The 12654-nt window shown below is 44.1% G+C and overlaps 2 protein-coding genes across 2 annotated transcripts in view; both read left to right on the forward strand.

Annotated features, from left to right (window-relative positions):
- rbm34 (RNA binding motif protein 34) overlaps nucleotides 1-12654 on the forward strand; it is a 74058-nt gene that overhangs the window by 24544 nt on the left and 36860 nt on the right. The window lies entirely within an intron of this gene.
- On the forward strand, nucleotides 330-9993 carry LOC311010833 (uncharacterized protein). Its single transcript, XM_084005476.1, has 5 exons — nucleotides 330-2082; nucleotides 2855-2910; nucleotides 6822-6939; nucleotides 8151-8164; nucleotides 8271-9993. Exons 1-5 carry the CDS (start codon nucleotides 457-459, stop codon nucleotides 9919-9921), a joined length of 3465 nt encoding a protein of 1154 aa, XP_083861602.1. The 5' UTR covers nucleotides 330-456; the 3' UTR covers nucleotides 9922-9993.

The following is a 12654-nucleotide window of genomic DNA, read 5'->3' on the forward strand; positions in this document are numbered from 1 at the left end:
GACTAACAGCCCACGATCTAGTGTTAAATATTAGACTCACATAGGAAATTTGCATTTTCTACATAACGTGCCATTTGTTGTCAAAACTAAGAGCCAATCAGCTATTAGATGAGGCGAGAGCTGGGCTTTTCCCATCATGCCCCGGGGCTTGCAGTCAGGCACATTTTTTTTTAAATATAAGATTGTATTTATTTTATTTTAACTATAAATCATAGTGTATGTCTCTTATAAATTAAATTGTTTGTCAGTAAGCAGAGCTTTGATAGCAGGGCTGTTCTCCAACTAAACTTCTACACAAAATGATGTGTCATCGCTTTGTTTCTCAGCAAGTCAAGACACAGTATCACAGGACAGAAGAACAGTCATCACACGTGTTTCTTAATAATATATGATAAACAACTAAAGTGGTATTTTAAATGAAGCGTTTTTCTTTTCTTTCACACTAGGTGTGTAGATATGGCTGCTGCAAACTATCCACATTCTGAAGATCAGTTTCTGTGCTCCATCTGTCTGGATGTGTTCACTGATCCAGTCACCACATCATGTGGACACAACTTCTGCAAAACCTGCATCGATACACACTGGAATACTAACGACCTGTACCGGTGTCCCATGTGTAAGAAGGGTTTTAACCCGAGACCTGAGCTGCACGTCAACACGTTCATCTCTGAGATGGTTTCTCAGTTCAGACAGTCGGCTCCACAGAAAGCCAGCAGCAGCAGATCAGAGCAGCAGGAGGCCAAACCAGGAGAAGTTCCCTGTGACGTCTGCACTGGATCCAGACTGAAGGCCCTGAAGTCCTGCCTGGTGTGTCTGGTCTCCTACTGTGAGACTCACCTGGAGCCTCATCTGACCACGTCAGGCCTGAAAAGACACCAGCTGATCGACCCTGTGGAGAACCTGGAAGGCAGGATGTGTAGGAAGCACGATAAACCTCTGGAGCTGTTCTGTAAGACCGACCAGACATGTGTCTGCATGCTCTGCAGCGTTTTAGACCACAAGAATCACGAGTTTGTTCCTCTGAAAGAAGAATATGAAGACAAGAAGGCAGAGCTGGGGAAGACAGAGGCTGAAACTCAGCAGATGATCCAGAAGAGACAACTGAAGATTCAGGAGATCAAACGCTCAGTCGACCTCAGTGAGCAAGATGCAGACAGAGTGATAGCAGAAGGTGTTCAGGTCTTCACTGGTCTGATGGAGTCTGTTCAGAGAGTCCAGAATGAGTTCATCAAAACTATAGAAGAGAAGCAGAGAACGACACAGAAACAGGCTGAAGGCTTCATCAAAGAGCTGGAACAGGAAATCTCTGAGCTGAAGAAGAGAAGCACTGAGGTGGAGAAGGTCTCACTCTCTGAAGACCACGTCCTCCTCCTCCAAAGCTTCCCGTCCCTGAAAGCTGCTCCACCCACCAAGGACTGGACAGAGGTCAGAGTTCATCCTGCATCATATGAGAGGACTGTGGTGAAAGCTGTGGTCCAGCTGGAGGAGAAGCTCAGTACAGAGATGAAGAAGCTGGTTGAGTCTGAGCTGAAGAGGGTCCAGGTCTATGCAGTAGATGTGACTCTTGATCCTGATACAGCACAACCTGAACTCAACCTGTCTGATGATGGGAGGCAAGTTTTTCATTTAGATGTGAAGAAGAATCTCCCCGACAACCCAAAGAGATTTTCTGATTGTATTGGTGTCTTAGCAAAGCAGAGTTTCTCTTCAGGCAGATTCTACTTTGAGGTTCAAGTTGAAGGAAAGACTAAATGGGTTCTTGGAGTGGCCAGAGAGTCCATCAACAGGAAGGGGAGAATCCAGCCGAGACCTCAGGAAGGTTACTGGACTATATGTTTGCTAAATGGAAATGAGTACAAAGCTCTTGCTGGCCCTCTGGTCCGTCTCTCTCTGAAGTCTCAGCCTCAGAAGGTGGGGGTGTTTGTGGATTATGAGGAGGGTCTGGTCTCCTTCTATGACGTGGATGCTGCAGCTCTTATCTACTCCTTTACTGGCTGCTCCTTCACTGACAAACTCCTCCCACTCTTCAGTCCTTGTCTTAATGATTCTGGTAAAAACTCTGCACCTCTGATCATCTGCCCTGTCAGAATAAACTAATCATTTATCTTATTTAATTTATAGAAATTAATCATTGAAAGCAACAAATATACAGTCTCATTTGAAAGTGTGGTATTAGTACTTTTACTTGAGTAAAGGATCTGAATACTTCCTCCACATCTGTGGAGCGTATGTGACGCAATTCATCCAACAATTTTGCTGTTATTTTATTGTAATAAACATAAAAAAAAGATGCAGAAATAACTACATGATGATGACAATATGTAAAAACCCCAAAGTCATGTTTTTTTAGGTCTGACTGCAAGACGACAAGCAAATAACTTAAAAAGCTTGTTTTCTGAATGGAGTCTGGTTGATGGGAGCTAGGCTACGCTAACATTGTAGCTGCTCCATCAACACTTAAAATAACATCATCTAGACATAAATACGGCAGAGACCTCGTTGTTTGTACCGTTGACAGTCTCTGGTTTCATCATAGTCTGGTCTCTGGACTCATGTGGACTACTATCTACACCTCTGGGAGACCACAGACCGCTACGATATGTTTAAGTCTCCATTTCTGATTCAGTGACGACAGGAGGAGAATCTCAATGAAACCATTGAGGAGAATCCACTCTGGGGGATGAAGCAATAAGACATGGAAGAAATGTCCAACAGAAACTTTGATGAATGTCGACTGTCGTTATTAATGAATGTAAATAAAGGAAGAATGATTTCAAACTGGCCTTTGTTTGTTGGCTTTTGTTTGTACACCAGATTCATGTGAGACTTCATGCTGTTGTACTTCGTGTCGCAGAGCATCGTCTCGGTCCGGCTGGTGTTGGAACTGGACGGCACTAATCTGGAGGGCAGGTCCATCCGGGTGAAGAAGAATTATAATAATAACAATAATAATAAACTTAATTTGTATAGCACCTTTAAAAATAAGAGTTTTAAAAGTGTAAACGCATAGTGACCTGTCAATCAGCAGGTAAGCCCCGCCCCCTAAAGCATCCCCTGCTTTCTGGTCTGGTGGACTCTAAATGGACCATAATGTACTAAATGAACATCATGCTGGATTGAAGAAGACTTGAAACTAGAGATTGAGACCATAAACTCATGTTTACAATGTTTACTGAGATAATACATCAAGAGAGAAGTAGGACCATTTTCTCATAGACTTCTATACAACCAGAGAGGAGTCGCCCCCTGGTGGCCAGCAGAGAGAAGTAGGACCATTTTCTCATAGACTTCTATACAACCAGAGAGGCGTCGCCCCTGGTGGCCAGCAGAGAGAAGTAGGACCATTTTCTCATAGACTTCTATACAACCAGAGAGGCGTCGCCCCCTGGTGGCCAGCAGAGAGAAGTAGGACCATTTTCTCATAGACTTCTATACAACCAGAGAGGAGTCGCCCCCTGGTGGCCAGCAGAGAGAAGTAGGACCATTTTCTCATAGACTTCTATACAACCAGAGAGGAGTCGCCCCCTGGTGGCCAGCAGAGAGAAGTAGGACCATTTTCTCATAGACTTCTATACAACCAGAGAGGAGTCGCCCCCTGGTGGCCAGCAGAGAGAAGTAGGACCATTTTCTCATAGACTTCTATACAACCAGAGAGGAGTCGCCCCCTGGTGGCCAGCAGAGAGAAGTAGGACCATTTTCTCATGGACTTCTATACAACCAGAGAGGAGTCGCCCCCTGGTGGCCAGCAGAGAGAATGCAGGTTTAAGGCATATTCCAGTCCAACAGTTATTTAAGATGAGAAATGAGAAAGAAGAAGTGATGTTTTGGTGTTTACCCGCGGTGGATGAATCTCTCTGGAGGAGAAGATCTTTGGGACGTCTCTTTTGTTTATCCCCTTTCCTCCGAGATTATAGCAACAAAAAAAATAAAATAAATTAAGACGTCTAAGAAAGTGTTTAACCCTGAATAACCTGAATGTAAACTCATCTTTTAAACTTCAGCCGGCTCTTTCAACATAAAAGCATCTCCACAATTTCAGTTTGTTGATGTTTTTTAAAAAAAATTCCTGAAGAGGGGTCGTCCTCTTTAAAATGAACAGAATTCCAGAAACTCACCGACCCCTGGGAAACCCTGTTTAGAGGTCAGACGTCACAGGAAGTCATCGTCCTGTGAAAGGTAATAAGCTCTGATCTGTGAGTCAGTGAAACTGTCAGAATAAAACAGGAAGTGAAGTTGTCCTGCCTGTAAAATAAAAGCCTACATATATAGTGGTTACTGCGTCCACTAGTGCAGTTTATTAATGCTTAAACATGATGACATATGTATCAACGATAATGCAATATTAAGATACAGAGAGGGTTGTATGGTACCTGTTATTGATATGAAAGTTCATTACATGTTTTGTAATAGGAGGAGTCGCCCCCTGATGGCCGACAGAGAGAATGCAAGTTGTAAGACACAATAACCAGTGATGTTACGAGATGGGCCGAGGCTTCAAAGCTGTCGAGTAATGAAGGGGGCGTTTCCGCGAAGCGCCTATCGAGGCTTGCTTCATTTAGGGGAGGAGCCAAAAGTTATGACGTCCGAAGCCTCGCTGCCCGGCTGTACCACGTGATTGCTTCGGGAAGTGGTTCAGATTTTGCTGCGAGGTTGTACAGCTATATAGAACCCTCAGGCTCCATTCAAAATGTGGGTTTTTGAAGGCGAGTTGCGGTCAGTTGAGAGTTTGGATACTAGAGTTTGGATACTAGAGTTTATATAGTTTGGATACTAGAGTTTGGATAGTTTGGATACTAGAGTTTGGATACTAGAGTTTGGATAGTTTGGATACTAGAGTTTGGATAGTTTGGATACTAGAGTTTGGATACTAGAGTTTGGATACTAGAGTTTGGATACTAGAGTTTGGATAGCGTTTATATAGTTTGGAGAGTTTAGGGAGAGAGAGAGAGATTTAGCAGAGTGATGATATTACCATTTGGGGAAAATTTACACACACAGAATACATACATAAAAATGTATTATACACATATGCAGTGTTTCCCCTACCATTGTACCGGGGCCGCCAGTCCAAGGAGACCTACCGCCAGGTCAAAAAAAAAAATCAATACGCCAAAAATAAGCCACCTATCAATTCATTCATAAATCAATAATCATTGACATTAGGAGCGCCTCCGCGCAGCACAGTAGACTTGCTCCGCAAGACGCGCGGCCGCAACAATTCTACCTGAATTTCTATGAACTATTAGGCTGTTGAGTAAACCTATAACTTATATTTTACTTGATAAAATAAGACAATATATGCACTCATATGTCGTTATAGTGTTTTACAGTATCTGTAGCCATTAATGTGATGCTCATCATTTTCAAGCCATATTTTTTTGGCCCCTAATTTTGGATAATTTCCATCAACCGGCACCTTAATAAGTCACTCTTTCCTTGAATCCTTGAAAACCTTGAATACACTCTGGTTGAACAAAAATGTTGAATGCAAATATAATAATTGCAGAATTGCAGACTGCTTGCTGTGCCACCTGACTTAATCCAACTGCACCAATACACCATCCCACGCGGCTCGTCTGTTTAGGGTTTTTTCGGTGGGTACCACCGGGCCTGAAAAAAATTCGAGGGGAAACACTGCATGTGTGATCATTTATGTACAGAAATGATTTGGTCATATATTTTTTGTAATTCAAAGTCATTCCCAACAGACATAACAGACACAAAAATTCAATGCATCACACATTATGTGGTTCAGATACAGCTGCCTGTGATTACACACTTGGCCAGTAGGTGGTTCCGTGTGCACATGAAGCTTCAAGAAATGAACCCTTTCTCGAACCAATTGGCTCAAGTGGTTCGATGGCTCATGAGGCTTCAGCTCACCATCACTAATGTGTTGCTGTTGTTCTCACCAGGGGCGGATCTAGGATTATGGGAGATCCGAGGCTTAGCCCAGAGGGACGAAAGATGTATGCGCAAAGTTCTGGCATATATTCTGCGAATGCTAACTGTTATTACAACCGACGGTAATGAAAACCATCTAACAAAAACTCTATTTTTAAATCTTTTTTTTTTTAAGATTTTTTTCTGGCATAGATGCCTTTTATTAGCAGTGGACAGATAGGAAACACAGCAGAGAGAGGGGGTGTGACATGCAGCAAAAGACCACCAGCCTGGATTTGAACCGGGGTCGGTTGCGTATACGGGTATTCATGGCATGCGCTCTAACCACTCGGCCACCTGCGCACTTAAAAGATACTACTTTGTCAGTCAATAACTTCTCACACACCGAGTATTAATCTTAACATTCACAGACCTAAAACATCTGTTCCGACGTTGGTCGTCAATTGTTGGTCGTTGCGCCACCGAGAAAAACGTTCTTCTGTCCATCATGTAGCTATGTCCATCTGACATGTCGATTTGAACCCGCGGGTGGAATCAACACAGGAAAGAGAGAGAGGACACACTTCTTCTTGGCAGGACAGGCTATGGTTCTCACCTTTGCCGGCCCTCTCTTTGGCTGCCTTCTGCTTTCTCCTCCCTGCAACAGAAACACAAAACAAACAAAGTCAGACTCCCAAAGTCAGCGTTTGAAGACATTAGAAACCAAAGAAACCGTTGCAGCTCAAACCTCCCCGTAAGACGACAGACTTTGGTGTTTGTTGAGTTTCTAACTATTGGTTTAAAAGTTGATCTCACTGTCAGCGGTTGACTTAATGACAGCTGACACGTCTCTGTCTCTCTGTATTCAGCGTGCAGAGAGGTGAAAACCAGGTTTACACCAAACAGCTGTTTCCTGTGACCTCTTACGTCCTCGGCAGGCTTTGGGATGTTTACGGTGGAAACAACTGGAACAACTGGGAGGAGGAAACAACCTCACCAGCAGAGCTGCAGGAAGAGGCGGAGCGACGTCACACTCCAGAAACGAAAGGAAAGCTGGTCAGAGCGGCAGCAACGCAGCAGTCGAGACTAACCTCCGTTTGTTTCTCAGAAAACAAGATTCAAAGTGACGTCATCACGGGTGAGTACAGCTGCTAATATTTACTCTTTAAACAACCAGCATGAACACAAACTAAAGCTCGACTCGGCAGGAAGTTCTGGTCGTGTCAGCCGACACACTGGTAGCAGTCAAATAGTCAAAAAATATGGTCCTAACTCCTATTCCTAACTCCTATTCCTTGACCTCTGGGGAAAACAACACGGGGTTAAGGAAAGGCGATAGGAGAACTCAAAAGGATTTAGGAAAAGACGACCGCGGTGCTCAGAGAATCCGACCGGACTTTCACCCAGCTACGTCATCATAATGACCGCTAATGATTAACAGCTGATGATCGGCACCGGCGATTAGGCTCGTTGGAGATGAACTGCGCCTCACCTGGAAAGTAGACGAGAGCAGGCGGAGCAGCAGGAGGCGGAGCCTAAAAGCTGCGCTCCAGTTTCCATCGGCCAAGAAGATTTGACAGGAAGTCATTGAAAAAGTTACATCCTGTTAGACGCTAGGCTATCTGTAGTTTGTGACCACATTCACATTTATTTATATCTGTTCATACATTTCTGTGGAAATGTAAATGTAAAGCTGCAGTTGCTCCTTAAGAGTCAGGAAAGAAAGTCAAATAAGTATAAAAAAGTGCCAATAAATATCACTAAAATTTATTTTTTTGACAGTTATACTGTATTAAATGTGTATGTTTTTGTATGATAGCCCTTATGTATGATAAGGGCTATATAAATGACCTCTTTTATTGTCGTTTTTATGATTATTATTAATATATCAACCACATGAGATGTCTGAGCTTTGATTGCACAACATGAGACTAACAGCCCACGATCTAGTGTTAAATATTAGACTCACATAGGAAATTTGCATTTTCTACATAACGTGCCATTTGTTGTCAAAACTAAGAGCCAATCAGCTATTAGATGAGGCGAGAGCCGGGCTTTTCCCATCATGCCCCGGGGCTTGCAGTCAGTTCAGAGCAACTGTGGCACTTTTTTTTTTTTAATACAAGATTTTTTTTATTTTATTTTAAGTATAAATCATAGTGTCTCTTATAAATTAAATTGTTTGTCAGTAAGCAGAGCTTTGATAGCAGGGCTGTTCTCCAACTAAACTTCTACACAAAATGATGTGTCATCGCTTTGTTTCTCAGCAGGTCAAGACACAGTATCACAGGACAGAAGAACAGTCATCACACGTGTTTCTTAATAATATATGATAAACAACTAAAGTGGTATTTTAAATGAAGCGTTTTTCTTTTCTTTCACACTAGGTGTGTAGATATGGCTGCTGCAAACTATCCACATTCTGAAGATCAGTTTCGGTGCTGCATCTGTCTGGATGTGTTCACTGATCCAGTCACCACATCATGTGGACACAACTTCTGCAGAACCTGCATCGATACACACTGGAATACTAACGACCTGTACCGGTGTCCCATGTGTAAGAAGGGTTTTTACTCGAGACCTGAGCTGCACGTCAACACGTTCATCTCTGAGATGGTTGCTCAGTTCAGACAGTCAGCTCCACAGAAAGCCAGCAGCAGCAGATCAGAGCAGCAGGAGGCCAAACCAGGAGAAGTTCCCTGTGACGTCTGCACTGGATCCAGACTGAAGGCCCTGAAGTCCTGCCTGGTGTGTCTGGTCTCCTACTGTGAGACTCACCTGGAGCCTCATCTGACCACGTCAGGCCTGAAAAGACACCAGCTGATCGACCCTGTGGAGAACCTGGAAGGCAGGATGTGTAGGAAGCACGATAAACCTCTGGAGCTGTTCTGTAAGACCGACCAGACATGTGTCTGCATGCTCTGCAGCGTTTTAGACCACAAGAAACACAAGTTTGTTCCTCTGAATGAAGAATATGAAGACAAGAAGGCAGAGCTGGGGAAGACAGAGGCTGAAGCTCAGCAGATGATCCAGAAGAGACGACTGAAGATTCAGGAGATCAAACGCTCAGTCGACCTCAGTGAGCAAGATGCAGACAGAGTGATAGCAGAAGGTGTTCAGGTCTTTACTGGTCTGATGGAGTCTGTTCAGAGAGTCCTGAATGAGTTCATCAAAACTATAGAAGAGAAGCAGAGAACGACACAGAAACAGGCTGAAGGCTTCATCAAAAAGCTGGAACAGGAAATCTCTGAGCTGAAGAAGAGAAGCACTGAGGTGGAGAAGCTCTCACTCTCTGAAGACCACGTCCTCCTCCTCCAAAGCTTCCCGTCCCTGAAAGCTGCTGCACCCACCAAGGACTGGACAGAGGTCAGAGTTCATCCACCATCATATGAGAGGACTGTGGTGAAAGCTGTGGCCCAGCTGGAGGAGAAGCTCAGTACAGAGATGAAGAAGCTGGTTGAGTCTGAGCTGAAGAGGGTCCAGGTCTATGCAGTAGATGTGACTCTTGATCCTGATACAGCAAATCCTGAACTCAATCTGTCTCATGATGGAAAAGAAGTTAGTGATGATGGTGTTTGGAAGAATCTCCCCTACAGCCCAAAGAGATTCTCTGATTGTGTTTGTGTCTTAGCAAAGCAGAGTTTCTCTTCAGGCAGATTCTACTTTGAGGTTCATGTTGAAGGAAAGCCTGAATGGTTTCTTGGAGTGGCCAGAGAGTCCATCAACAGGAAGGAGAGAATCCCGCTGAGCCCTCAGGAAGGTTACTGGACTATATGTTTGAGAAATGGAAATGAGTACAACGCTCTTGCTGACCCTCAGATCCGTCTCTCTCTGAAGTCTCAGCCTCAGAAGGTGGGGGTGTTTGTGGATTATGAGGAGGGTCTGGTCTCCTTCTATGACGTAGATGCTGCAGCTCTTATCTACTCCTTTACTGGCTGCTCCTTCACTGACAAACTCCTCCCACTCTTCAGTCCTGGTCTTAATGAAGGTGGTAAAAACTCTGCACCTCTGATCATCTGCCCTGTCAGAATAAACTAATCATTTATCTTATTTAATTTATAGAAATTAATCATTGAAAGGAACAAATATACAGTCTCATTTGATAGTGTGATATTAGTACTTTTACTTGAGTAAAAGATCTGAATACTTCCTCCACATCTGTGGGAGCGTATTTGGCGCAATTCGTCCAACAATTTTGCTGTTATTTTATTGTAATATGATGACAATATGTATTAACTCCAAAGTCATGTTTTTTTTAGGTCTAACTGCAAGACGACAAGCAAATAACTTAAAATGCTTGTTTTCTGAATGGAGTCTGGTTGATGGGAGCTAGGCTATGCTAACATTGTAGCTGCTCCATCAACAGTTAAAATAAGATCATCTATTCAAACCCTTTTTTCTGGACACGGGTATCCCTCTAGGCTGAGTACTAGGACCGCTTCTGTTCTCATTATACACATTATACACCAGATCACTAGGCTCTGTAATCACATCGCATGGATTCTCCTACCATTGTTACGCAGATGATACCCAGCTGTTCCTCTCTTTTCCCCCAACCTCCGACACTCACATTGCAACTCGCATCTCGGACTGTCTGGCTGACATCTCTGTCTGGACAACTGCACATCACCTCAAGCTTAACCTGAACAAAACCGAACTCCTCTTCATCCCAGGGAAAGACTGCCCTCGCATGGACCTGTCGGTCACTGTCAAGGGAATCACAGTATTACCTTCCTCAACTGCGAGGAACCTGGGTGTAATCCTCGATGACCAACTATCCTGCACCCCCAACATCACTGCTGTGGCCCGATCCTGCAGACTTGCCCTCTACAATATCTGCAGGATTCGGACTTTCCTCACAAAGGATGCAACACAACTCCTGGTCCAAGCACTGGTCATCTCCCGCCTTGACTACTGCAACTCTCTCCTGGCCGGCCTCCCGGCCTCTGCGATTAAACCTTTGCAGTGTATCCAGAATGCTGCAGCACGCCTTGTCTTCAATCTACCCAAATTATCCCATGTGACCCCCCCTCCTCCGTGACCTCCACTGGCTCCCTGTTGCAGCACGCATCCAATACAAGACGATGACACTGGCCTTCAGGGCCATCAATGGAACGGCACCTGTCTACCTTCAAACACTGGTCAAACCTCATGCCCCGAAGCGAGCACTTCGCTCCTCTACTTCAGCTGGCCGGCTGGTACCACCATCGCTGAAATCAAACAAATGTAGCTCAGCAAAATCCAGACTCTTCTCTGTTCTGGTCCTCAGTGGTGGAACGAACTCCCGACCAATGTCAGGACAGCAGAGTCATTGCCATCTTCCGAAAAAGGCTCAAGACTCACCTGTTCAGACTTCACCTCGACTCTACATAGCATGACCCCCCCCCCTGCTGAACAGCTACTACTTTACTCAGACGAGGATCTAACACTTGTTTCTATTTTTTAGCTCTTACTTTATTGGCAATGATATGTTGTGGTTTCCGTCTTTTGACAAATGTACTTATTGTAAGTCACTTTGGACAAAAGCGTCTGCTAAATGCCCTAAATATAAATGACTGTCGTTATTAATGAATGTAAATAAAGTAAGAAGAATGATTTCAAACTGGCCTTTGTTTGTTGGCTTTTGTTTGTAAACCAGATTCATGTGAAACTTCATGCTAGTGTACTTGCTTGTCTTCGTGTCGCAGAACGCCGTCTCGGTCCAGCTGGCGTTGGAACTGGACGGCACCAAACTGGAGGGCAGGTCCATCTCGGTGAAGAGGTCGGTGAATCAGAAGCATGAAACTAACAGCAAGGGCCCCACAGGGAGGACCGGCAAGGGCCCCGCGAAGGGCTGGGTGCTGGAGAGAGGAGGCTTCAAGTCTCAGAAGAACTTCTCTGGAAAGCAGCAGGAGTCGACCAAAAGCTCCGCCTCCTTCAAGGGAGAGATGGTGGATCCCAAGAAAAAGAGTAAAAAGAAAGGACTGAAGAAGAAACCGAAACCAAAGAAGACGGTTCATATCTGACATCACGGCGGCATCTTGCAGAAATAAAAGTGTGAGGACTCTTTGTGAATCCGAGGTTGTGTTTTTTTTGTAGTAGAACCTGGATAAAATACTGAATAAAAAGCTGTAAAGTAGCCGGAGAGTAAGATGAACCAAAGGTCTGTCCAGCACAGAGATACTACAAGAGGTAGTACAATACCAGCACAGAGATACTACAAGAGGCAGTACAATACCAGCACAGATATACTACAAGAGGTAGTACAATACCATGTAGAGATACTACAAGAGGTAGTACAATACCAGCACAGAGATACTACAAGAGGTAGTACAATACCAGCACAGAGATACTACAAGAGGTAGTGCAATACCAGCACAGAGATACTACAAGAGGTAGTACAATACCAGCAGAGAGATACTACAAGAGGTAGTACAATACCAGCAAAGAGATACTACAAGAGGTAGTACAATACCAGCACAGAGATACTACAAGAGGTAGTACAATACCAGCACAGAGATACTACAAGAGGTAGTACAATACCAGGAAAGGGATACTGCAAGAGGTAGTACAATACCAGCAGAGAGATACTACAAGAGGTAGTACAATACCAGCAAAGAGATACTACAAGAGGTAGTACAATACCAGCACAGAGATACTACAAGAGGTAGTACAATACCAGCACAGAGATACTACAAGAGGTAGTACAATACCAGGAAAGAGATACTACAAGAGGTAGTACAATACCAGCACAGATATACTAGAAGAGGTACTACTTTAGTGACATCAACC

The sequence above is a fragment of the Eutrigla gurnardus genome (assembly GCF_963514095.1).
Source record: "Eutrigla gurnardus genome assembly, chromosome: 3".
NCBI classification, from domain to species: domain Eukaryota; kingdom Metazoa; phylum Chordata; class Actinopteri; order Perciformes; family Triglidae; genus Eutrigla; species Eutrigla gurnardus.

Excerpts from the sequence above, each read along its gene's own strand:
- LOC311010833 (XM_084005476.1), top strand. The coding sequence starts at position 457 with ATGGCTGCTGCAAACTATCCACATTCTGAAGATCAGTTTCTGTGCTCC. Across the intron at positions 2,083-2,854 it reads CACCTCTGATCATCTGCCCT|AGCATCGTCTCGGTCCGGCT; the intron begins GTCAGAATAAAC and ends TTCGTGTCGCAG. Across the intron at positions 2,911-6,821 it reads GGCACTAATCTGGAGGGCAG|GCTTTGGGATGTTTACGGTG; the intron begins GTCCATCCGGGT and ends CGTCCTCGGCAG.